This window comes from Desmodus rotundus, chromosome 9 (genome assembly GCF_022682495.2).
Source record: "Desmodus rotundus isolate HL8 chromosome 9, HLdesRot8A.1, whole genome shotgun sequence".
In the NCBI taxonomy this organism is placed as follows: Eukaryota; Metazoa; Chordata; class Mammalia; order Chiroptera; family Phyllostomidae; genus Desmodus; species Desmodus rotundus.
Window position 1 is genome coordinate 17,692,956 of NC_071395.1, and position 24,624 is coordinate 17,717,579.

The following is a 24,624-nucleotide window of genomic DNA, read 5'->3' on the forward strand; positions in this document are numbered from 1 at the left end:
TGACCCAAATCACAGTTACTCAATCAAGAAAGATTACTAAACTGGCCTGTAGCTAATAGTATCTTTCCATTGTTTTTTAAATTACTATCTTCCAATCAGACATGTAACTGTTCCTGGACTATTTTACTAAATATCAATATATACAGATATGCTTTGCTTTATGAGCATATATAGTTAGTAAAATATCTTATAATTCATTACATAATTAATAAAATATACACAAAGTTAACAGAGATTTCTAAGAGATGGATATTCCAAGTATTTTTTCATTTACTTATTTGCATTTTCTAAGTTGTCCACAATGACATGCATTATTTTTATAAACAGGAAAACTGATTTTAAAATCATGTGTGTATGTATAATTTTAGATACCCTACTGTTACAATTATATTCAAAAGCAAAACAAGAAAATACCACAAAAAAGTTAATGGTAGTTATATCTTAGTGGCATGTTTTATAGGTGATTGTAAGGACTCAAATATTTATTGAATAAATGAATACATTTTCTTCTTTACCTTTTCTAATTTTAAATAGTTTTTGGCAAAAAGCAAATGTTGCATTTTTCTTGGAAAAAGTCAATAAAATGTAATGCTGGTGGTGTTGGCCCATAAAAACTAATGGTGTCCCCCAAAACATATTTTATTCATTTCCACCACTTAAAATTGCCAATAAAATACTGTATCTATATGCAATGTACAAGCAATACTATACAAATAATTGTGTACAAGTGTTGACCTGCTTTTGAACTTCTGTTTGAATCGTTTATTCTGATCTACTTTTTTTTTACAGGTTATATGTTTAATATCTTACATTACTTTAAATATTTTGAAACCATGGGCTGAGCCGACTCCACGTCACAACTCCACCACTTTCTAGCTATGCCTTTTTACGTATATTAGCTTTCTATGATTCAGTGTTATTATGGTAAGTGGCCCATTGTGTTTCTATGAGAATTAAATAAGATCACTTAAATAAATTTAGGTAAACCATTTAGCACCGTTCTTTGCATGTAGGAAGCATTCGATATATGTGACGTATAATTAGTTTCTATCTTTGTTTCCTAATAATATAGTATCTGGAGTGCAGCTCTAGTTTGCTAAACAGATGTTGATTTGCTTTGAGTTTAAAGAATTCCAATTAACCTCAAGCTTAAAGCCAGGAACAGAAACGACAAACACCAGGTAATTCTTAAACGGTGAGTATACACGGAAGCACACACTTGGGTGTATTCTCAAGTGTAAAATAACTGTTTTACCACTAACATACATAGGCTGTACATTATAAAAGCAATTTTTAAATGATAAAAATAGTTCTCTTGACTTCTGCCCATTCCTATGACAATATTTACTGATGATTTTGCAAATATCGATAATCAGGCACCAGCATTGACTATACAATTCCTCTCCCAACCCCTAATTCTTCCATACTTTTCTCTCTTCTGCCTTTAAATTTTACTCTAAAACCTCTAAGAGGTACCCATTACACAGACTGCCAGATGGAAGTTAATATGTATAATCATGAAAAGCACAAATAATTTATATTGCCAAAACATAAAAGCTTTGCATATTTTTTGGTATACCTGCATATTGGCTGGATAGAAATCTACTCAATGTTCAGCCTGTTCTGTGCTGCTTTTGCCTGTACGTCTTTACATTGCTACAGGTTCCTGGTGTATAATAGCTACTGCGTAATATTCACTGAGTGAATAAATAGATAAATACATGAAGTTTTGAAACTTTTCTTTAAGTAAGGTGAGATGGGGTTACTGATTTTTGAACAGAAATCTGTCAAATTTACTCTGGAAAAAAAAAAGCTGGCCACACCCCGCTAACATGGGCAGTACATAATTGCATGTGTGAGAACATGTATGTGTTAGTCATGCTCACTGAGACTCTCCCATGTATGAATCAAGGGAGTATGGTTAAAACTGTTGGAGAACCCCGATTATTTCCAACATGCCACAAAGATTGGCATTTTAAATAACATTATAACTGTCTCTCAGTGTGTTTATTAAACATGTCTAGTGTCCTGGTTTGGGCATACCAAATGACACCTGGGAGGCTTTACAATTTTTTTGTCATCATCCATTATTTTTTTAGAATATACAAACAGTTAACAGCTAAATGATATTATCCATTAGTTGATTTTAAGTCTAAAATGCCTATACTTATAAGAAATTACGTTTCAAATTTAACAAATTTATTATGAAATCATGTATGTTCCAAGTTTTAAAAGCTTTAAGGAGAAAGGACAAATCCAGTTTTAGTAGTACATGCTTTACATACTTGTGTAAACTAATGTTAATTTTAACAGAGTTTAAAATGTTCTATGCCCTCCAGGGTGAGCTTATTTAACAGGTTAATGTGTTCTAATATTATATAATCAAAACAGAGTTTGGGCAAACTATATTTGAACTGAGATTAACATAATAACATACCTTTAATAGAGAGTCTCATCAGCTCCCTACAATTATCAGATGCTCTAATTTAATGACAGTCAAACAATACAGAGGACAATTATAAAAATTCTGAAGTATTGTGAAAATATTATACTTCAGTCTTGAAGAGAAAAGTCACCATTCTCCCTTAGAGACATTAAATGGTTTTCAGCTTAAACAAAATGTACATCTAATAAGGATCAGGTTTTGTTTTACGCGAGGTTTTATGATGAAGTATGATTTCCTATGATTTAATATGTGTAGTTGGAAAAGAAAAGAGACTGGACTTAAATAGTCCTGAAAGGCAAGATTTGAGGGAGGGGCCAAAAATGTGCAGTCAGAGCTTGCCAAAGAGGTTGGGACTCACCATGTCCACAGGCAGTGAGGGATTCTGGGGACCAGGCCACCCCAGCCCCAGGCCTCTGCCTTGCTTCCACCCCCTGGGGCAGAGCTGGAGGGGAGCAGGTAGCATTTCTTTCAGGTTTTGCTTCAGAAAATATTTAAAGGACAAAATTAGATGCCACTTTTAAAGCTTCAGAAAAACAAAAAGAAAAATAAAGACTCGTACAAAGATAGGTGTAATAGTGTTTACTTTGTCCAGAAAAATTATGTTTCATAAAAAAAAGGATGATTTGTATGTGTGTGTGGGTGGGAGGGATGGGGGAGGATGATCCTGATAAGACTCTGAACTTGAACCATCACCACATTTATAATTAAGGCTGTGATCCTGAGCAAGCAAAGTGTAGCCTCTGTGCCCTCTGACCTTCATTTCAAATGATCACTTTCTAACACATTCTAACAGGCTCCCCGTAAAAATAAAAGGGGAGTTGAGCAAAATGACCTGTAATGTTGCTTCCAAGGCTTAGATATTCTAGTCACGAGCAGTTTTACAAAACTAGAAGAAAATATGCCAAAATAGCTGATTATATTAAAGAAAGTAACTCTCAGTAGTATTTTCTTTTCTTACAATTGTATGTATTTTCTATAACCCATTTTTATATTGAGTTTTTACATAAATATCAATGTGTAGGATATGCAGATGATTATTATATAATGAAGTAGTGTTTACTACTTAGTAAACAAGTCATTATGTTTATATGTTTCATTAGATAGGTTAGTTACGCACACTGTGAATGTGTTAGCTGAGGGGACTCCTTTCCTGGGAGCATGAAATAATTTAGAGGCGGTCTCACAGTCCCATCAAGACCCCAGGAGTCTGCCCCAACCAGGGCTCAGGCCCCTCCCTCTTACAAAGCCCCCTCTGCACCTTCCCTCTCAAGGCTGTTTAGCAGAGCAACTGAGAACTCACTGTTCACTAGTTTCACATCACTCGCCACTTTGTATTCTAGGGCAGTTAATTATGCATACATATCATTTCCCCAGCCTAACTCATAAACACAAGACAGGGAAGCTCTTTTATTTACTTTTGAACCCTCCTCATCCATCACTGAACACAGGCACCCAATATTAAAGATTTGTAGAGTGACTGAAGAATGCTCTTATCTCATCTTGGATTTTTGCCTCCATTTATGGCTAAATTATACTTTATGTATTAACTTGAAAATTTTAAGTATCAAAGAACTGTACCATACTACAGTATGGCCATAACATATTACAGTAATCTTTGAAGGAATGCAGAGAGAATAAACAAAAGTAACTTCAATACATTAAAGATGAAAAAAATATTTATCTTTAATATGAAAAAGATGGCTTAACTGCTATAGTAGTGCTTCCTATATTCATTCATGTAACAAATAGTTAATGTATAATGCCTACTACATGCTAAGAATTTTAGTGTGGGAATGAGGGTTGTTAAATAGAATGTATTCTCAAAAGCTTATAGAACTACCAAAGAAAGAAGTGTTAAAAATAAATATTATATTTTTGCATGTCTTAAATGTAGTTTTAAATATAAAAGCACTTTAGATAGTTTTGAAAAGATAAATTTTAAAATACCTTCATTCATTTACTTTTTTTGAAAAGCTATCCTTTGATATAGTTTAACACAGCAAAATTAAAGGAAATAATATAAAGGTAAACTTTTGTAAGGAAAAATGTAAAGTTAAACAAAACTTTTTGATTTTGAAATCAAAGAATATGGCATGCACATGCAATTTCAAACTTATAATGATCAAGTCACTTATCTTTTTATTATGATTAAATGAAAAATGTACAATAAAATGTGTACACTGTGTTGAAAATTAGAAAAATCATCTATGTTAAAATAGTTAAATTCAACAGATTCACACAATGTAGAGGTTAAAATTTGTATATACTTATATTCATTTTATGCAATTATATGAATATAGTATACACATCATTCTATTCTGTAACCTTTTTTCATTGGAAATATTTTCTCCATATTTCTCTATAATACTCAAAAATATAATTTTTATGGTCATATGGAATTCCTTGTTATTCATGAATCATAATTAATCAACCATTCTCCTATTGCAGGGAATTTACATTGCTTCAAGAGTTGCAGGAATTACAATACTATAATTACTATCATATGTAAAAATATAAGTATTATTTCTTTAATATAAATTATTGTATATACTTCACTGAGTCCTGAAAAAATAAATTTATCTTAATCTAATATTTTCTTGATAATTCAAAATAAATTACCATATTTATGGCAGCATGGAACACCATGATAAGTACTTGCTCTCGGTTCAGAATAACTGAACTGAAATCCTGGTAGCACCACCTCAATGGCTGTGTCATTTGGTCTTTTTCAGACGTAATAATTCCCTTGTAAAATGAGTTCAATAATAGCATGTATCATGTAGATTACAGACATGAAATGAGAAAATTGTTTAAAAGTATAGTGTTTAGTTTTATAAGAATATGTTAACTTTATATTAACTAAGCCATTTATCATCATAAACCTAATAGTAGAGACCAAGAACTGCTATATAATATATAAAACTCTATATAAACAAATTTTATAAAAGTAGAAATTATATATTTATACATAAAAATGAGTGATCAAGACAATTCATTTAAAATTATTTTATGTATATATGTTATATATAAATGTGTGTGTATTTATAATATTGTCATAAATTATATTAAAATTTGAGAGGAGTAAAGGTGTATATTTCCAAAATATTATTTTATTATTCCTGCCCCTGTATACTCTGTCACCAATTTATCATGCTTTATAAAACCATTGTCTTATAAGGAGTCCCCCACAAAAGACCCCAAAGAGCCAAAGCAATCTTGAAGAAGAACAAAACTGAAGGCACCACACATGCTGGTTTCAAACTATATTACAAAGCTATAGTAATCAAAACAGTATGATATTTGGCATAAAAACAGACACATAGATCAACAGACCAGCACAGAGAAAGCAGAGACAAATCCATGAATATATGGTCAATTAATTTCTAACAAAGGAGCTAAGAATATGCAGTGGGTAAAGACAGTCTCCTCAATGAACAGTGTTGGGAACACTGCGGAGACATATGCAAAAGAATGAAAGTGGCCCTCTCCCTTACACAGTATACAAATATTAACTCAAAATGTATCAAAGACTTGAATGCAAGACCTGAAACAGTAAAACTTCTAGATGAAAACACAGGCAGTGAGCTCTTTGCCAGAGGTCTTGGTAATGATTTTTTGGATTTGACACCAAAAGCAATGGCAACAAAAGCAAAAATAGACAAATGGGACTACATCAGACTAATAGTTTCTGCACAGCAAAGGTAACCACCAACAAAATGAAAAGGAAACCTACTGAACAGGAGAAAATAGTTGGAAATCATGTATCTATCTGATAAGAGTTAATATCATAAATAAATAAATAAATAAAATGGTTATAGGCAAAACCTGAAAAAAAAAAGAATGATACAACTCAATAACAAAATATTAAACAATCCAGTTTAAAAATGGGGAGATGGTATAAATAGACATTTTTCTAAAGAAGACATACAGATGGCCTACAGGTAGATGAAGTGCAAAAAATCACTAATCATCAGGGAACTCAAATCAAAACCACAATAAGATATCACCTCATAGCTGTCAAAATGGCTATTATCAGAAAACAAAAAAAACAGAACAAGTGTCGCAGAGGATGGTGAAAAAGTGAACCCTTATACACACTAGGTGGAAATATGAATTGTTGCAGTTATGACAGAAAACAGTACAGAGGTTCCTCGAGAACTGAAAAACAGAACTACCATACGATCTAGCAATTCCACTTCTGGGTATTTATCCAAAGAAAATGCAAACACTAACTTGAATACATACACGCACCCTCATAGTCATTGCAGCGTTATGTACAAGAGACACGGAAGCAACCTAAGTGTCCATCAATGATATTGGAAAAGACACTCTGGTATATATACAATAGAATATTAGCCTTAAGGAAGAAGAAAATCTTGCCATTGTGACAACATGGGTGGACCTTGAGGGCATTATACTGAGTAGACAGAGTAGACAGAGAAAGAAAAGTACCGTAAGATCTCACTTATATGTGGACACTTAAAAAAACAAAAACAAACCCACAAACCACACAAAACAAAAAGTTAACCTCATAGATATAGAGAGCAAATCAGCGGTTGCCAGAGGCGGGGAACGAGGGATAGCTGAAATAGGAGAAGGTGGTCAAAACGTATAAACTTCCAGTTATAAAATAACACATGGGAATATAATGTATAGCATGGTAAATACAGTATATTTGAAAGTTGCTAGGGGGGTAGAACTTAACAATTCACATCACAAGAAAAAAATTTTGCAACTACATAGAGTGGTGAACGTTAACTAGACTTACTGTGGTGATCATTTGGCAATATATGCAAATAGCAAATCATTGTGTTTCATACTTGAAAATAATATAATATTATCTGTCAATTATCTGTTAATAAAAACCATTCTAGGTCGTGTAGGCAAATTCAAAAAAAATGTCTTAAAACAAAGTGAGTTCCCACATCTGGAAACCCTCATGTTCTTCCCTTTGCCTATAATGTCTTCGATTCTCGGCTTAGTAACTCTCGCCTACTCTGTGAGAACATATTCATAAATCATTATCTTTACAAAATCATCTCTGATACTGCCAGATGTAATCATTCTCTTTTCCTAAGATCACAATTATACTTAATTGCTTTTATTATATCAATTAGCATGCAATCTTTATTTTTTTCTGTGACTATTTACTGAGAATAATATTACCCCCACATTTTTTAGAAAAGTCTAGCAGTTCTGCAGCTATGGTAACAAGTTAATACTAGAAATCGTTTTTAACCCTCTTTAACCACTCCATTATAATTCTATAGCCATGGCGACAAAAAAAATATCCTGATAATACGTATTAAAGCTGTTTTATCAACCAGTGACACATCACCTCAGTAAACGCAGTTCTGAAAGCCAACAGTCAGTGAGAGATCCTACTTTTGAAAGTTAAGCAATGAGCCAAGCCTCACTCTGGCAACACATTTTCAAAAGCAGGTCAATCAGCAACTCAGTCCTTCCTGAGGAGCTACACTCTGAATCCTGGGCCATTTCCCTCTCACTGCTAAAAGCCATGAATCCCTGACTTGAATGCTGCATAACCAATGACCCCCCCAAACCAGAAGCCTAAACAAACAATTGTCTCATGCAGTTTCTGAGAGTTAGGAATCCAGGCTATATTTTCTGGTGGCTCAGGCCAGGGTCTCTTGTGCAGCTGCAGTCAAACCGTCACGGGAGCTATAGGCACCTGAAGGACTGATGGGGCTGGAGGCTCCACATCCATGTTTTATTGCTCACGTGGACCTCACTTCCTCACTGACTGCGGGCAGAGGCCCTGTGTACATCAGCACACAGACCTCTTGGCAAGGCTGCCCAGATGTCTTCCTGACGTGGCAGCTAGTTTCCTGAGTAGCTTATCCAAGAAAAAGCAAGGCAGGAGCCACAAAACCTTTTATGCCTACCCTCAGAAGTAACACCATTACTACTACTGTACTCTGCTGGTGACAAAGACCAACCCTGATGCAATGTGTATGACTTCAACCAAAGCATGAGTACCAAGATGCACAGATCAGGGCGGCCATATTGTAGGCTGGCTACCATTCTTCCCAACAACCCCATATAATGCCAACAGTTTACTTCGCTCAGAGAGACTGTTTAACCAGTGTAACTCTGCCTGAAATCAGCTTTCAGTTTTTAATTTCAGATATTGCTGTCATCCCTTGTCATTTAGAAATGTTCTTCTAGGATTTTTTTTTAAAGATTCTCATTTGGTAGCATTCTCATATGACCCATAGACCAATAGGAGTGCTCACTGGAACTGATTGAGCCCAAACTCTCCCAGTGCTTTGGCTCTGATAGAATATGAACACTTCTAAGGCAGGGATTAAGCTTTAGTTATTTCTCAATTTTTCTCACAAGCATGTAGTAGACACTCAATGCTTGTAGAATAAATAGATGCAGAAGTCAAAGAATAAAACATTCTTGCACTTTTCATTTTACAAAGTTCAGAGGTAAAATGTTGAGTGGTAGGTCATTGTAAATGTGCAGCTCACATTCCCTATAACTAGTAGACCTGATGCTGCACCCTCTTCCTTAAGCTTCCAACCTGCTTGGGGAAACCAGGGTTGGTGGGGTGCGAGACTCCCTCTGATTTTATCACGGAAGTCCAAGAAAACACATGGACTTCACATAGAAAACATTCACTCCACTAAATGACGAAGGCCCAATTCATTAGAATTTTTAATAACTTGACCATAGTTGAAAAACTTTAACCAGACACACTACCTAATTCAGTCATATCTTTCTGTTGAGTGATTCCTGTAAGTATGCTGAATATTGAAAGTTTTAAACAACTGAACATGACGTTTCCCCAGCAGCATGACGTTTTCCCAGCAGCAATTAGGCTTAGAAAAACACATTCACATCATTCACCCTTAACAAAGGAAATAAAAGAGACATTAAAGAACATAAAAGTGGAGGCTTCTGCCAGTTTATAGTTGGGGGAGAAAAGGAGGGGATCAATAGGTGTGCACCCAAACAACTTTCAAGTCCAGTTGAATTTGGTGGCTACATCATTCTCCTCAATCAAATACTTCATAGGCAGAGCAAGGCATAGTACATTTCAACTTATCCAAATTATAATAGACCATAAATAATTATAAAATAAAAATAAATATATGGAGCTTCTTTCAAATTAGGATAATCCTCAAAGAATAGGTTCAAAACAACTTAGTTTTGACAATAGTAATAAATGTCTATTCTAAAAGGAAAATCAGGGCAAGTCAGGATAAAAAAATTTAAGGAGGCAAAATAAATTGCACATATAGCATATAGTTACAACAAAATATGGCAAAAAAGAAGATAAAAATGATGAATAGAAATCTAAGTAACTGCTGAGATGTATTTTTTAAATTTTTTAAAGTGAAAAATGTAAGTAGAACATGTAGCAGCTAGAATTATATCCACGATAAATCAGACATATTTGATTATCATATCTTATTGTAAGTTTCATCACTTAAAAGAAATGAGAAAACTTGCAAAATACTTAGAGAGACATTCCAAAGACATTAAGGATTACAAAGAGGGCTTCTGAGGAATAATAGATTAAATGGCCAATTTTAGAGAAAGGAAAAATTCGTATTAATCTATGCATAGCCTTTATTTCATGGATAGTGAGGAAGTTACAAGTGCAATGAAGGGTGTTCAAGGAAAGAAAGTCTTACATCGCGAAGTAGAAACTTCTAAGAGGACATCATCAAATATCAGACCGACTCTCAAGGACGACTGTGCAGTTGCCAATCTTTAAAGAAGGGATTATCACTTGGCTAATGCCCATCAGATCTTGCCTGAAGGCAGTGGAATAAAGTGAATGGCATAAAAAGACACCTTGTACTTTTATAATGGGTAACAAAACAGTGATTAGACCAGGGAACCAGCTTCCAGTATTAATTACATAACTTAGATAACCCTATGTTATTGAGGTAAGTAAAATTTACTACATTAAGGGCTGAAAATGACATATAAAAAAAGAAGTACTTGAAAATTAGAAGTCTCTGCTCATTACTCAGGATCTGAACAAATTAGAAACCTTACATTAATACAATAATATGGTTTCAGTTAAGAATGGACCATTAGTTTGAGAAAGTAATTTAATCATTCACTTGTATTCCCTAGATGATTTCATTAAAAGATCATGGCTGGCCTACCCCTTTCAGGGTATTCCCATTAGAATTCCAGGAGTTCCTTAATCTAATCTACAGCTTCCAGGTTAAAAGCCCACCAAAGTCACAAAAACTTGATGAAGGAGAGAAACAACTTCAGTGTATTTGACACAGGCCAGAAAGCCAGGGGGCTCGAGAAAAGGCAATTCATAAGGAAGGAAACCCAAAGACGTGTTAAAAGACTGGGTTTCCAAAATAGCCTTTCCAAAAATAGGTTTGACAAGACCTATTGCTCAGAGGGGAAAATATTTGAAGACTTTTTATATAGTTGATTTTAACATTATAAAATTATGATTCAGAAGAAAAACTTTGTGCACATTAAGCAATTTGAAATTTGACTTAAGCAGCATTACAGTTATGTTCAAGCCACTGGGTTAGTAAGTATGAAATATAAAAGTATGGATTTGCTGAATATTTTTAGAGTATGCCTGGTCCTAAAACTACATAATTTGTTAGTGACCCACGCCATTTACAGAGCATTCAGTAACTGTATTAACTAGTCCTCCGTCCTTGCTGATGATACATCTCTAAATCTACAGAGGGAAATCAATAAACAGGACTGCCTACATTGTGGAACATTATTGTTGGAACATACAGTAAATTCCCAGAGCTACCTTCCCTAAAATGTTTATAGTCAAGGAGTTGCTAAGTTTCAAAAAGCACTTTCTGTAATAGACTTCTTTTTCAAGACAAATGCTGCAAACTCTCTTGTCAATCAATTTAATAACTGCAATTCAGAAAGATGCAAAGCCTTGGTCACTTGCTACAAAAGAGAAAGATAAGCCTAAAACCTCAGAAGTCGGAGTCCTCAACTTACAACATAATGCCATAGTATATATATATATATATATATATATATATATATATATATATATATATATTCTTTCTATTTATTTTATTTGAGCCAAATATTCACAAATGGGCTCTAAAAAATGAACACAATTTTTAAAAAAAAATGATATGTGTCCTGTTCTGGTAATTTTCAAGTAGAAAACTGCAAAGAGCAAATAAATCACAACCAGAGTCTTGATTCCTTTTACAGAACCTAAAAAGTTAAACTTTTTTTTTCATAATTTTCTTGCTTTCTTTCCCTCTTCTTCCTCTAGGCTACCTATCAGAACTGGACACTTAAATAGACTTTCATATTCACTGGCCCAATAAGATTGCATTAAATCTTATGACTGTAGATAAATTCTAAAATACTAGGTTTAAAACTTAAAGAGAAATCATCTTGCAAAAAGTATTACCAAAATACAGATTTTAGTATCTTGGATTTTTATGGTTTCAAGTTTATTTTTATAGCTCTATTATATTAAAGTACAAATGAAAAACTGCACATATTTAAAATGGATAATCTAGGCATTTTTACATATGTGCACATCCATGAAACCATCACCACAATCAAGATAATAAGTATCTTTGTTGGCCCCACATTCTGTAACCCATCACAGCTCACTTCCACTCCCCGCCACGCCCCCATTCCCAGATAACCACAGATATGCATCTGCCATGTGGTTTAATTTGTTTACATTTCCTAGACTTTTGTATAAATAGAACCACACTCTTGCACTCCTTTTTTAAAATCTGGCATCTTTCACTCAGCATAATCGTTTTGAGATTCAGCCATGTTGTATACGTATCAATACTGTCAGTGGTTTCTGACAAACATTTCTTTTATATTCCTGAGTAGTGTTCTTCATGGATATATCACAGTTTGTTTATCCTTTCCTCTGTAGGTTGGCAGCTGACTTTGTTTCTGGTCTGGGTCATTTACCGCAATGTACCAATGAGTACTCATGTACAAGTCTTCGTGGGGACACAGACTTTCTCTTCTCTCAGGCAGACTTCTAGGAGTGCTATGGCTGGGTCATATAAGAGGTGTATGTTTAAGTTCTTAAGAAAGTGTCAAACTCTTTTGCAAAGTGTTTTTTTTTGTTTGTTTTTTACCATTTTGCATTCGCAAGGCAAATATTAGTGTTCCAGTTGCCGCACATTGCTGCCAACACTGGGCGTATTGCTGTCTTTTTAATTTCAGCCATTACAGTAGGTGTGTAATGGTATCCCATTGTGGTTTAATTTACATTTCCCTAAGGACTAGTAACAGGGCGTGTCTTTTTTGGTCTTGTTTGCCATTCCGATAAATTTGTTTCTCTTTTTATCTTGTGTTTTTTATTTTATTTATAGTAACATTAACTCTTTTCAGTACATAGTTTGTTTTTGTTAATGTTTAGAGTCAGGGAGCAGCACTGCGATGGAGACACAGAACAGGCCCGCTTACCTAACAACTCTCTCACGCTGCCTCTGTAGAGCCAAGTCCTCCCACCAGCCTTAAGCCGTGGTCATCACAGGGCTGGTCTCTGTCTTTATAGTTTTACTTTTTTCCAAAGCATCATTTAAATGGAATCAATATGTAGCTTTTGAGCTAGGCTTCTTCCACTTAACATGATGTATTTAAACTTCATCATGTTGTTGTACCAATAGCTGGGTAGCATTTCATCGTACAGATGTAACGCATTTTCATTATCCATTTACTAGGTGAAGAATATTTGTGCTCTTTCTAGCTTTTGGCAATTATGATTAAAGCACTTTCAACACTTATAGACAAAATATTTGAACAGTCCACTAAAAATAAAAATAGGCAAAATATTTGAACAGTCATTTCACTAAAGAAGATACACAAATGGCGAGTACATGGAAAGATGCTTTATATCAACTCGAGAAAGTCAAATTAAAATCACAATGGAACACTAATACTTAGCTCTCACAATGAATGAAATTAGAAAAACTGATCACATCAAGTATTGATGGAGTTACGGACCAGATTCAGCTCTCATGTTTCAACTGATGAGCAATATGGAATGGTATAACCACTTTGGAAAACTGTAGTCAAGAAAAAAGCAACTGTATTTCTATACGCAGTCCTGTATATGAATGTCCATAGCAGCTTTCCTTGGGGAATCACTATTAAAAAATAATAAAACAACCAAAATGTCCATCATAAGGTGAACAGATGAACACAGTGTGGTTCCACTTTCTAGAGGCACCAAAGTATAAAACAGCCACTTTTTAAAATGCAGGCATAATATCTAAGAACTAAAGAGAATATTCTATAGGGCCTACATATCACCTCACCTTATCTGATTGATGAATTAGAGTTGTGTAAGGTACAGTCATTTCTTCTCAACTATAAAAGGAAATTACAGGTTCAGAATCTTACCTATATATTTGTATCCTTCTTCCCCATTTACTATAGGTCTCAGCCAAGTTGACCTAAGTCGCGTATTATTCTGCACATGGGCTCCTTGAGGAGGATACAGTGTGAATAACATTTCAATTGCATTGGGCTTCTTGATGATTTCAGAATATTTTTCACGGTCTTCTGTAATAAAAATTAATATTAATTTTTTTTAATTTTAGACATTTTAATAAAAGGTCTAATGTGTTTCTTTTAAGAGATGCAAATTAAAACTCTTTAATAATTTGGCCCTGGCTGGTGTGGCTCAGTGGATTGAGCACTGGCCTGTGAACCAAAGGGTCGCTGGTTTGATTCCCAGCGAGGGCACATGTCTGGGTTGCAGGCCAGGTCCCCAGTAGGGGGTGCACAAGAGGCAACCACACATTAATGCTTCTCTCCCTTTCTCCCTCCCTTCCCCTCTGTCTAAAAATAAATAAAATCTTTAAAAATTTTTTAATAATTTGAATGCTGATTATGTTGATAACATGGATTTTCTTTAGCCAAAGTTACTTCAACAAAAATCTTACTGTTTAGATAATTCATAGCAAAAATTGAATAAGGGCTTTACTGACAGCATCTTCAAACACTGTATCAATTAAAGCAGTGCTGTTAGTATCTCTAGAAAAAAAGATACAAATGAACAGCATTTACATTCTACATCCTATAGCATAACCATATGTACTTTGAAATTGCCAATAAATGATGAAATCAGATTAGCCAGAGAGCCCCCCAAAATGTTGAGTAGAGTTCCATAAACTGAAATTGCTGGAATAATTAATATTCCTAGGCTATGATCTAGTAATGAGTATACAAATATTTATATAGCACTTACTATACTCAAGGGATTTTTCCAAGTGCTTTAAAACATTAACACATTTAATTTTCAAAGCACATCTCTAAGGTAGATCCTATTATTATTTCTATTTCACATGAAGAATTTGAGTCCCAGAGAAATTAAATAACTTGCCTAAGTCTTTCAGTCTGTAAATGATGCAATTAGGATTTGGATTAGCTAAGGAAGCTCTTATTTGAAAACAGAAGCTTGTCAACCAAGTATGACCTGCATTAACAAGTAGGTAAGAAAACTGGCCTTGGCTGGTGCGGCTCAGCAGTTTGAATGCCCTTCAATTCCTAGGCAGGGCACATCTGTGAGTCATGGCCAGGTCCCTAAATGGGGGTGTGCCATCAGCAACCAATGGGGGCCAGGTTCTCAGCTGGGGGTGTGCCATTAGCAACCAATGGCTGTTTCTCTCTCACACATGGATGTTTCTTTCTCTCCCTCTCTCCCTCCCTCCCTCCCCCTCATCCTAAAAATAAATAAATAAAATCTAAGACAATATTAATAATTTGAATTGTTGACTGAAAAAGTTTTGGTTACCCTTTTTATTTGCCAACTCTAATCACATACGCATGGGTTTTATCCTCCCACATTCCCCAAGAAACCAAATAGGATATAAGTAGTTAATAGGACATTTTGTAGCACATCATTCTCAGATATGCAAAATATTTTCTATTAAAAATAATAGACTGAGTACCTACTTTCAAAAAACAAAAGAATGTTAATAATTAGGAAATAGACAAATTGTCAGCTTTACATTCTAAGATTATAAAAAGAAATCTCATCTATTATTACACTTGTTCCTTTCTAAAATTATGTTTAAAAGATATTTTAACACTAAAAATTCATGAGCAACACAGTCTCAGATGAAAGGCAGTACTTCGCCTCAAGTGATGAAAACCTTGAGCTTATAGGATTGTTAAAAGTGTCAATTTCTTTCTAAAAAGGCTTTCCTCAACACAAATTGTAGCTCAGACACAACATTTCCAAAGGGCATGTGTGTAAATTAGGTTTAGGACCAGTCCCAAGTATCTGGTTGGCCAAAAAGTTCCTTTGTTTTTTTTCCCATAGGTCAGCTCTAGTAGCACTTAGTCAATTGTCTTTAACTTCTTTTGAAACAATTTTGTTAGATTGTATTGTGACAGCTGTCATATCAGCTTCCAGTAAAAAAAAAAAAAACTTGCCAAAATTGGTGACTTTTTGTGTAGCCATTTTAATATTGAAGAAGGAAGAAAATACACATCATTTTCAGCATATTATGTTTTATTATTCCAAGAAAGGTAAAAATGCAGCTGAAACACATACACAAAAAGTCGTTTGCAGTGTATGGAGAAGGTGCTGTGACTGACAGAAGTGTCAAAAGTGCTGTGCAAAGTTTTGTGCTGGGGACTTCTTGCTGGATGATGCTCCACAGTCAGGTAGAGCAGTTGAAGTTGATAGCGATCAAATTGAGACATTAATTGAGAACAATCAATATTCTACCATGTAGGAGATAGCCAACATACTCAAAATATCCAAGTCAATAAAGTTATTGGTGAAAATTAAAACTGTCTTTTATTTTATGGATAAAACCACATGGACTTTTTGGCCAATCCAATATATCAGGAAGAGTTAGGAGGGTAGGAAAGTTCCAGTAGTGACCCTGAGTTATTAAACCAGAATGGCAGACTTTGTGATTGAAGTCAATTATTAATACATGTTTAGAAGTATGGGTAGAAATACCCTAATCCTTCACCTTAGCCCAGTAACTTACTGCACTATTATGGAACTGAATTTATCACCAAGGTAAAAATATACTTTATAGTCTTCACACAAACACAAAGTTTACAGGCTGAAACCACGGTGACAGGTAAGAGAGGTTTTCTTCCATTTTCAATATTATATATTCATTAAAATACTAATTTCTCTCTCATGGGCCACTGACCAGTCACATGAGGATCCCAGTATGTGGAGATTTTGAACCGGTGGTTTATAATCTAGAGCCTACTATAAATAACCAATTTCTCAATGTTGTACTTTAATATCTTTTCACTGTTTAGTTAGAGCATTTTATGCTGTATTTGTTTTCTTTGATTTGAAATAAGTGAATGTCATACTTTTTTGTCATACCATTTTTATCAGAGCTTTTTCTATTTATTAGTAAATTTAAAAGGATAGCAATTTCTCAGAATGAAAAATTATATTTGTCTTGAACAAAGGAAAGTGAATCTATAGCATTCCCATATCAACATTAATGAAATTTTCTTTTTTAAAGATCATTGAAGAAGGAGGGAAACACTGAAATTCAAAAGCAAAGGGCAAAATGATTAGGAAGGCAGTTAAACAATATGCCACTGGATGTGTAACCAGTAAAAATAAATGCAAGAACCATTGATCTCTTATATTACACATAAATACTGACATGACTTAATTTAAAGAACAAAAATGTCCATTAATATTTGACTGAGAGTAAAAAAATACAAAATAAGAACATGAGTTAATTAAAAATTTGTTAAAGTATAGCAAATATTTCTATTTTTAAATCCCCTCTGTTCATGAAAACAGGCACATATTGTTAATTTTGCCAGAATGTTCTTCACTATATAATTAAAAGGTTACATGTATAAAAATTGTGTCCTTCATACATACCCTATAAATCCAATTAAAATTCTATTATAAAACAGAAAACAAGGGGATTGCAGGCATTTGATAGTTCAATAATCTAAGTACAATTATTTCAAAATCTTCAGTAGAATAAATACAGAGAGTTACTAAAGAAACATGCTGTTTCATTTTATTTCCATGTTGATTTTTTTTGGCTTTTCAGTCTATTAGCAAATAAATATATTTTCAAGTGTTTGATAATAAAAGATAAAAGACTTTTTTCTGCCTTCATGTAATTTAGGTCAAAACAGATCACATTATACATAAATACATAAATCATATAGCGACACAAAACACTAAAATGATTTTGGTTAATAACTCAAATATAATTATAAGGATTCCTTATAAGGAGAATTTTCTTTTTGTAAAAGCCTATGCATGTTTGTGTGTGTGTCTGTGTACTGGAAGTAATACAAACATTGCCTCATACATGACTGGAGTATTATGATTAATATTAAGTATTTTATTTTAAAAATATGCCCTTCATACTCCTCTGAAGGTCTGAGTCTCGGGATGGCCAGATTAAATCCATTATCATGACTTTATTCTGACAGACTCAAGATGAATGGCCCTCTCACCCTAGTTTAAATGCTCTCACTTTGTGAGAATAACAATAGCACAGAAAAATTAATAAAACTTAAGAGCACAGCAGCAGTTTTTATTTGGCTCACCATACATAATTCACAATATATTTCTTTTTACTTTGTTTGAAAGAGTATTTTAATGAAAAAAATTTACCTCCTAGGTTGGATTATTCGATTAAATTTGAAATTACCATCCTCTTGGTTGTTTTTAGGTTTTCTTTTTGCTACAGTTTGCCATTCTTTTAGTCATTTTCATAGATACGAGTTCTGTACAGAAGATATCCAGCCATGTAATATGAAAAATAGAGACACTTACTGAAGAAAAGTACAAGATACAAGAAACACTGTACACAGGACAAGGATACCTCAGTCCCCTTCAAAGTAGGCACCTTGGGGCCGCACACGGTTCTCCCCATCACCATCAGCTGCCCTGTGTTATTTTCCTGAATCTCATCAACAGTCTGAAATCTCTTTCCTTTCAAAGGTGATTTTAGTTTTGGGAGAAGCCAGATGTTGCAGGGAACAAAATCTGGGCTGTTGCAGGACTGAGTCACCAGGGAGATTTGATGTTTCGGCAAAAAACTCTGCATTAGACGTGATGAGCAGGCGCATTGTCATGATGAAGCTGCCAATCACCAGTTGCCCATAGCTGCGGCCTTCTGAATCATCTGAATAGTTTCCACAGAGGAATTTCAAGCTTAATATAAAATCTGATGCAGATTCCTTGCTCTGCTCACTTAGTCATTTTGAATATGATGACCACACAGTACACATGCTCACTCAATGACCTCTACTGCCCCCACTGACTAGTACAGTGAAGTCGTCATCATTCATGCATGCACCTTCTAGTCCACTCTCCTTGGCTGCCAGGTTACACTGATGTCACACAAACCATTCTTATTATATCAGTAATGGCTGGACTTTCTTCTCGACAGACTAATATATATATATATATATTTAAGAGCCAGAGAATATGAAACATTCTTTAGGCTATTCATTAGTAATATCAGTTTTAAAAAGCATAATGGGGAGAAAGTTGGAGTTACAAAGTTCATTACTTTCAGTACTATTATCCCATGTTATCTCAATCCCTTAGCAAATGATGATAATAATAACAATAACAATAATAATAATAATTGGCAGTTTACCAACAGGCTTAGCTACATAGCTTTACTCCACAATTTTGTCAGCCTGCCATGCAAAAAATAAAAAAAATATTATGAAAAAACACCAAAGGTTTACCTTTCCTTTTCTACGCTTAGTTTTGTCTCTAGATTCAGAAGGCAAAAATACCATGCTATTTTATACAATAAAAAATGAACTCTAAGTAAGTTAAAAATCTTTCCTTATAAATTTTTCAAGTGAATACCAAATAAATGTTTTTAAATGATTTTATGTATGCATTTCTAAACAATAAAGGCTGTCTTTTAGAACTGAACCATTCTCTAGCTTTTGGGGGACCATTTGCTAGGCTAATGTAAATTTCTCAATCACAGTAAAGAGATCTATAATTTGAGGCCTGTATAATGATTACAGAAAAGCTAAGATTAATCTAAATTCTTTCTGAAACAAAGTTGGGTACAAGCTAATTAATAAGTGGAAGAATTTACTTAACAAGTATCCAATTTTCTAGCTTGATTTATTTATCAATATCAACAGTACTAATGCCTCTGGTTAAAGATGATAGAGTAAAAGCAAGTCTTTTTCTCTCCTCTTCTTGCATGATATCTCCCCCACAATCATATTTTAATCTATCAACAGAATAAATATATTTACAACTTAGTGAAACACAAGAGTCCCCATGAACATCAATAACCCTGAAGAATATTTGATAGAAACAATAAAATTCAGACCTAAATGAAAAAGAATGCCTAGAACTGATCCAAACTTCCTCAGATCCCAGACAAGATACAGACATGTCTGAAAAGAAAAACCACAGTTCTGAAGGACCCTTTCAGCCAAATTTGGGAGAGTAACAAGACCCATGTGTGTGATAAAATATAGGAGAAACAAACAATGTCACCAAGGTCCTCGTCCATACCACACCTCGGAATGACAGGGAAGGTGGAGCCAAAGGAAGGAAAATACTTGTATATGCCTGTCCCACATGCATTTTACATTCACCCCATGTCCCCTTTGGGGTGACATCACAATGTCCCCTAAAGTCTCTACCACTTACAGTGGCAAGTCAAAATCCAAAAATCTCATCAGCTCAAGAGTCCCACATCTAATATATAAATTGACTAAATTTGCTATGAGTCACGTTCTGGGTATAACCCATCTTGGGTGCAATTCCTCCCTATGGAACTCTGAAACTGAGGAACCAGTTGTCTGCTCCCAAAATACAGCAATGGAGCAACATAATTTATAAGTTAACACATTTCTACTCAAAAGCAAAAACATAGAAAGGAAAAAAAGGAGTGTTTTTGAAGTCTAGCTGGATAAATTTCATTAGATTTCAAGGATTGGAAATAATCCTCTGTGGTTTTCAGCTCTGCCCTCTGAATCTCCTTCCTTCCTTCCTTCCTTCCTTTCTTCCTTCCTTCCTTCTTCTCCCCCACCCTTCCTTCCTTTTTTGTTTTTGTGTTCAAGAAGGGCATCATGGATTCATAGCTGAGAAGTTTAACCCATCTGTTTCTTGCCCATATACTTATGTCTAGTAACATTCCTTCATTTCATACTGTCAGACCTTACCAGTCTGAGCTGGCAGTGTTATTCTGGTACCAACTTCTCAAGAATCTTGTGGTTGTCCCGTGCATGTTATGGGGATTTACTCCATCAGACAAGAGGTTTCTCCACACATTTTTCTTGGAAAATGCCATCCCCATTCTTGACTTCTGCTTAGATGACTGGGAGGTGCTATGGGTCACACACTTTTTTTCTCCGTAAAAAAACCTGTGCGTGACTGAATTCTTTTTTTTAACCTGTCTGAGGTTATTAGCAAAAGATTGTCTGACCACAATCAGCTTTGTTCTACTGTATATTTTCCTAAGAATGAACCTCTTCATTTTAGTATCTTTCACAATCTGAATGAGCTGAGAATTTTCCAAAACGTCTGATTACTTTTTGTTTAACAGTTCTCTCAGTTTTTTCCTCTTGCATTTTACTATAGGCAACAAAAGTAACTAGGCTGCACATTCAAATTTTTGCTTGGCAATCTCTTCAGCTAAATGTTCAAGGTCATAGCTTACAACTTGAACTTTCTACATTAACTATAGGACCCATTTCTTCTGAGCTCTTGATCACTGTATAACAAGGATCTCCCTTTCCCTAGTGTCTAGTAACATGTCCTTCATTTTGAGCAATACCTCAACAGCAGTACCTTTAACTTCCATATTTCTACCAACAGTTTCTTTGTGATATAGATATTCTGTAAGGTGATTTAGGTTTTCTCTACTATGCTCCTTTTTTCTAAGACCTTACTAACAGATGATTAATGTCCATAATTCTACTAACAGTCTGTTCAAGGCAATCCAGTCTTTTCTTCTTCAGTCAGGGTCTTCAGTACTTTTCTAGCCTTTACCTACTGCCCAGTTCCACATTTTTAGATAACCTTCATCAGTCAGCATTCAACTAGAGAAGCAGAATCATTCTATTGGCCTAAATGTGTTATTGCCAGAAATCCATTTGTGCAATTGTAAGGACAAGTTAATCAAGTCCAAAACCCACACAGCAGGCCATCAGGACGGGAGGCTGGAATTTGGGGGCAAATACTGAAGTTATTGTACACAAGAAGAATTTCTTCAGGGAAGCCTCAGCTCTATTTTATAGGACTTCAACTAACTGTACAGGCCTGCCCAGATTATCTCGGATAATCTCCTTTATTTACATCAATTGATTGATTATACACTTTAGTCACATCTACGAAATGCCTTGGGGGCAACGTGTAGATTAGTGTTTGAATAACTGGGAACTCTAGGCTAGTCAAGTTTACACATCAAAAAGACCATAACAAGCTAACTAAACTTAAGGATACAGAATGTATCCTTGAAGATTGCAAATCATTTCCAACAGGTGGTAACAGCTGGCTTCAGTTTTTCCAAAACAACATTTAACAAAAGAAGAAAAATACTTAGACAATTCTGAGAAGAGGTGTAATCCAAGAGTTTTAAATTAAGCCCAGTATAAAGATATCCAAAAAACATTCTCAGAAAATAAAGCACCCAAAATCTCTTCCTGAAATACAACAAAACTAAACAATGAAATACTGTATTTTGTTAAAATACAGTCAAATAAAGTTGAATCAAAATAAAGAACTAAAGAGTGGAGAAGCCATGGTAAACATGAAGGAAAGAAGGAAGGGAGGGAGGGAGGGAGGAAGAAAGGAAGCTGGTAAATATTAAACTTGTTTAAATATATAGAGCCACAAAGCCAAACAACTGCAGAACTTACAGAAAAAGTACATATGTTAGAAATGTTGTACTTTCAAAAACCATCAGTTATAACTTTTAAATTGAGAGATATTTACAAGAAGATGTAATAGAGAGTTTAAATGTGATAATTTTATCCTTTTATTGGTAGATCGTCCAATAGAGGATTTTGATAAATGATGAAATACTTTAAGTATTTAAATTACTTAAAGTGTTCTTTTAAAAAATGCAGAATATTTCCTGATTGAGTTAAATTCCCACTGGGTAACATGCATATTATTTTAGCTAGATATAATGTTGCCTCTAATAATTTAGAAATTTAGTTACCAATTAAAAGGGGAAAGATTAAACATGTATGTATTTATATCAATTCCCTCATTCTCCAAATGAATTAAAGGCATTTGGTGAGAAACTCTCATGCGATACTTTTTCTATTAATATATAAATAGTATAATGTTCTATAAAATATAAATATATCATGTTACACTGTTTTCTATATCTAATCAAATATTTTTCAGGTTATCTAATAATTATATTTAGGAGAAAAGTGATGTTTAGATGATGTATTTCTGACATTTGAGATAGGATAAACAGAAAAATTCCAGTATTTTGTGCATGTTGTTTCTTGAAATATAAGAGAATTTGGGTTATTCTCCTCAGGTTTTTTTCCCAAAAGATCAAGATTAATTGCTTGTCTAAAGATAGTATTCCATAATTTATAGATTTGTAGGGGGGGGTTCACTGTGCTGTATTTAATATCTTTTGTAGGATAACAAGCTTAAAGGATAAAGTAAGCTAGAGATTTTCTACCTCTCTGTTTTAACTGGGCTTTAAAGGACATTTTGTAAAAAGAACTTGTATGGAAACTAAAGAAAAAAAAACAGATTAGCAAGCACTAAGATCAAATGGATTGGCAAAAATAATAAACAGATTGTTTTTAGTAGGTCCCTGGCAAATTGACTAAAGATATTCATTAAATTGATAACAAATATGAGCCTAACATATTGTATTATCTTGAGGAAAAAGGGGAAATGTTAATATAATATAGCTCAGAAAATGCACTGAGATAATATTCAGAAATAGTGCAAAAAGTAAAGACGAAAAGATAGGTGAATTTGACTACAGTACATTAAAATTAAGAGTTACTGCTGATCAAAAGACCACCTTTCTCCTTAATTTCCATTCTCTTTTGGGTTGGGAGTACCCATTAGAAGGGTGCCAGGCTAATATGATACCTACTACACTGTGACTTCATCATAGCCACAATGTTCATTTTCCACCTGTAACCCTGAAGCATTTTCCACCTGTAACCCTGAACACTATGGTGAGGACCAACGCCTCTTGGTGAACCATGCAACCTGTAGACAGGCCTGCAGGAGCACCTTTTTCTGCCCTTTAATGCAATCTTCTTCATGGCTCAACACTTAGCATTAACTAACTGTGAGTGACTGAGAGGATGGTGGCCAAATGGTCGACATGACTGCCAAGGTAGGATAAATCCCTGTTTCTGCAGAAGCCCTGTGGTTAGATATGTGTATTTATGTAACTGTCTGAGTTTCAAACGACTTAACGGAGGACACAGAATAGGCATATAGTAATTTCTCATGGACACCATCAAGCTTTTTAGTTTGTGCACATTTGATCTTCCAGGTTTCTCATTTTAAAATTAGATTTGAAATTCATATATGAAACCAGACATCTAGTGGCTACAAACATGATTCTCATAAAAGCAAATGATAAGATAAAAAGATAAAATATATAGCTTCGCTTTGGGGTCAAAATGATAACTTATAGGGACCTAATTTACTAGCTCTGTGAAATGTTGCCTGTGCTTACATTAATCGTCATCACCGGGTAGTAATACACAAAAAGTCTCGTGAGTTCAGCATTTTTATCTGTGTTGTTACTCTCTGCATCCCTAACAGGGTAATGGCTGTTTCTTTGATGATTTACCCTAAAATCTCAGATCTCAATTCAGATTTTTCAAGAAAGGTTTGTTTCAAACAACAACATATTTTACTTGGGATAGTAGTTGAAAACAGAAAGGAAATATATTTTTTTCCAGAATAGAAATAAAGCTGCCCATTCATTTAGGTTGTCACATGATCTGCTATGATCTGATCAAAAAATGTTTTTTCCCTATATTCCCATGAAATTCGTATTCTTGTAGGAAATTAAATAACATTTTCTATTTATTCATCTATAGTGTTGGCATGTTAGCATTTTCAAAAAAAATAGCTTTTGACATTATTTTATCTAACTTTCTGAGAAATCACCAGACTTAAAAAATGAGACTTATTCTTGCATGTAATATTTTGAATGAAATTACCATGCAACTGACTA

At 34.2% G+C, this 24,624-nt stretch overlaps 1 protein-coding gene across 1 annotated transcript in view; it reads right to left on the reverse strand.

The window, feature by feature from the left end:
- The window catches only part of IQCM (IQ motif containing M), a 225,963-nt gene that overhangs the window by 40,661 nt on the left and 160,678 nt on the right, over positions 1 to 24,624 (reverse strand). The window contains exon 12 of the mRNA XM_071222322.1: positions 13,829 to 13,990. Coding sequence (XP_071078423.1) covers positions 13,829 to 13,990 — 162 coding nt within the window. The remainder of the gene's footprint in view (positions 1 to 13,828; positions 13,991 to 24,624) is intronic.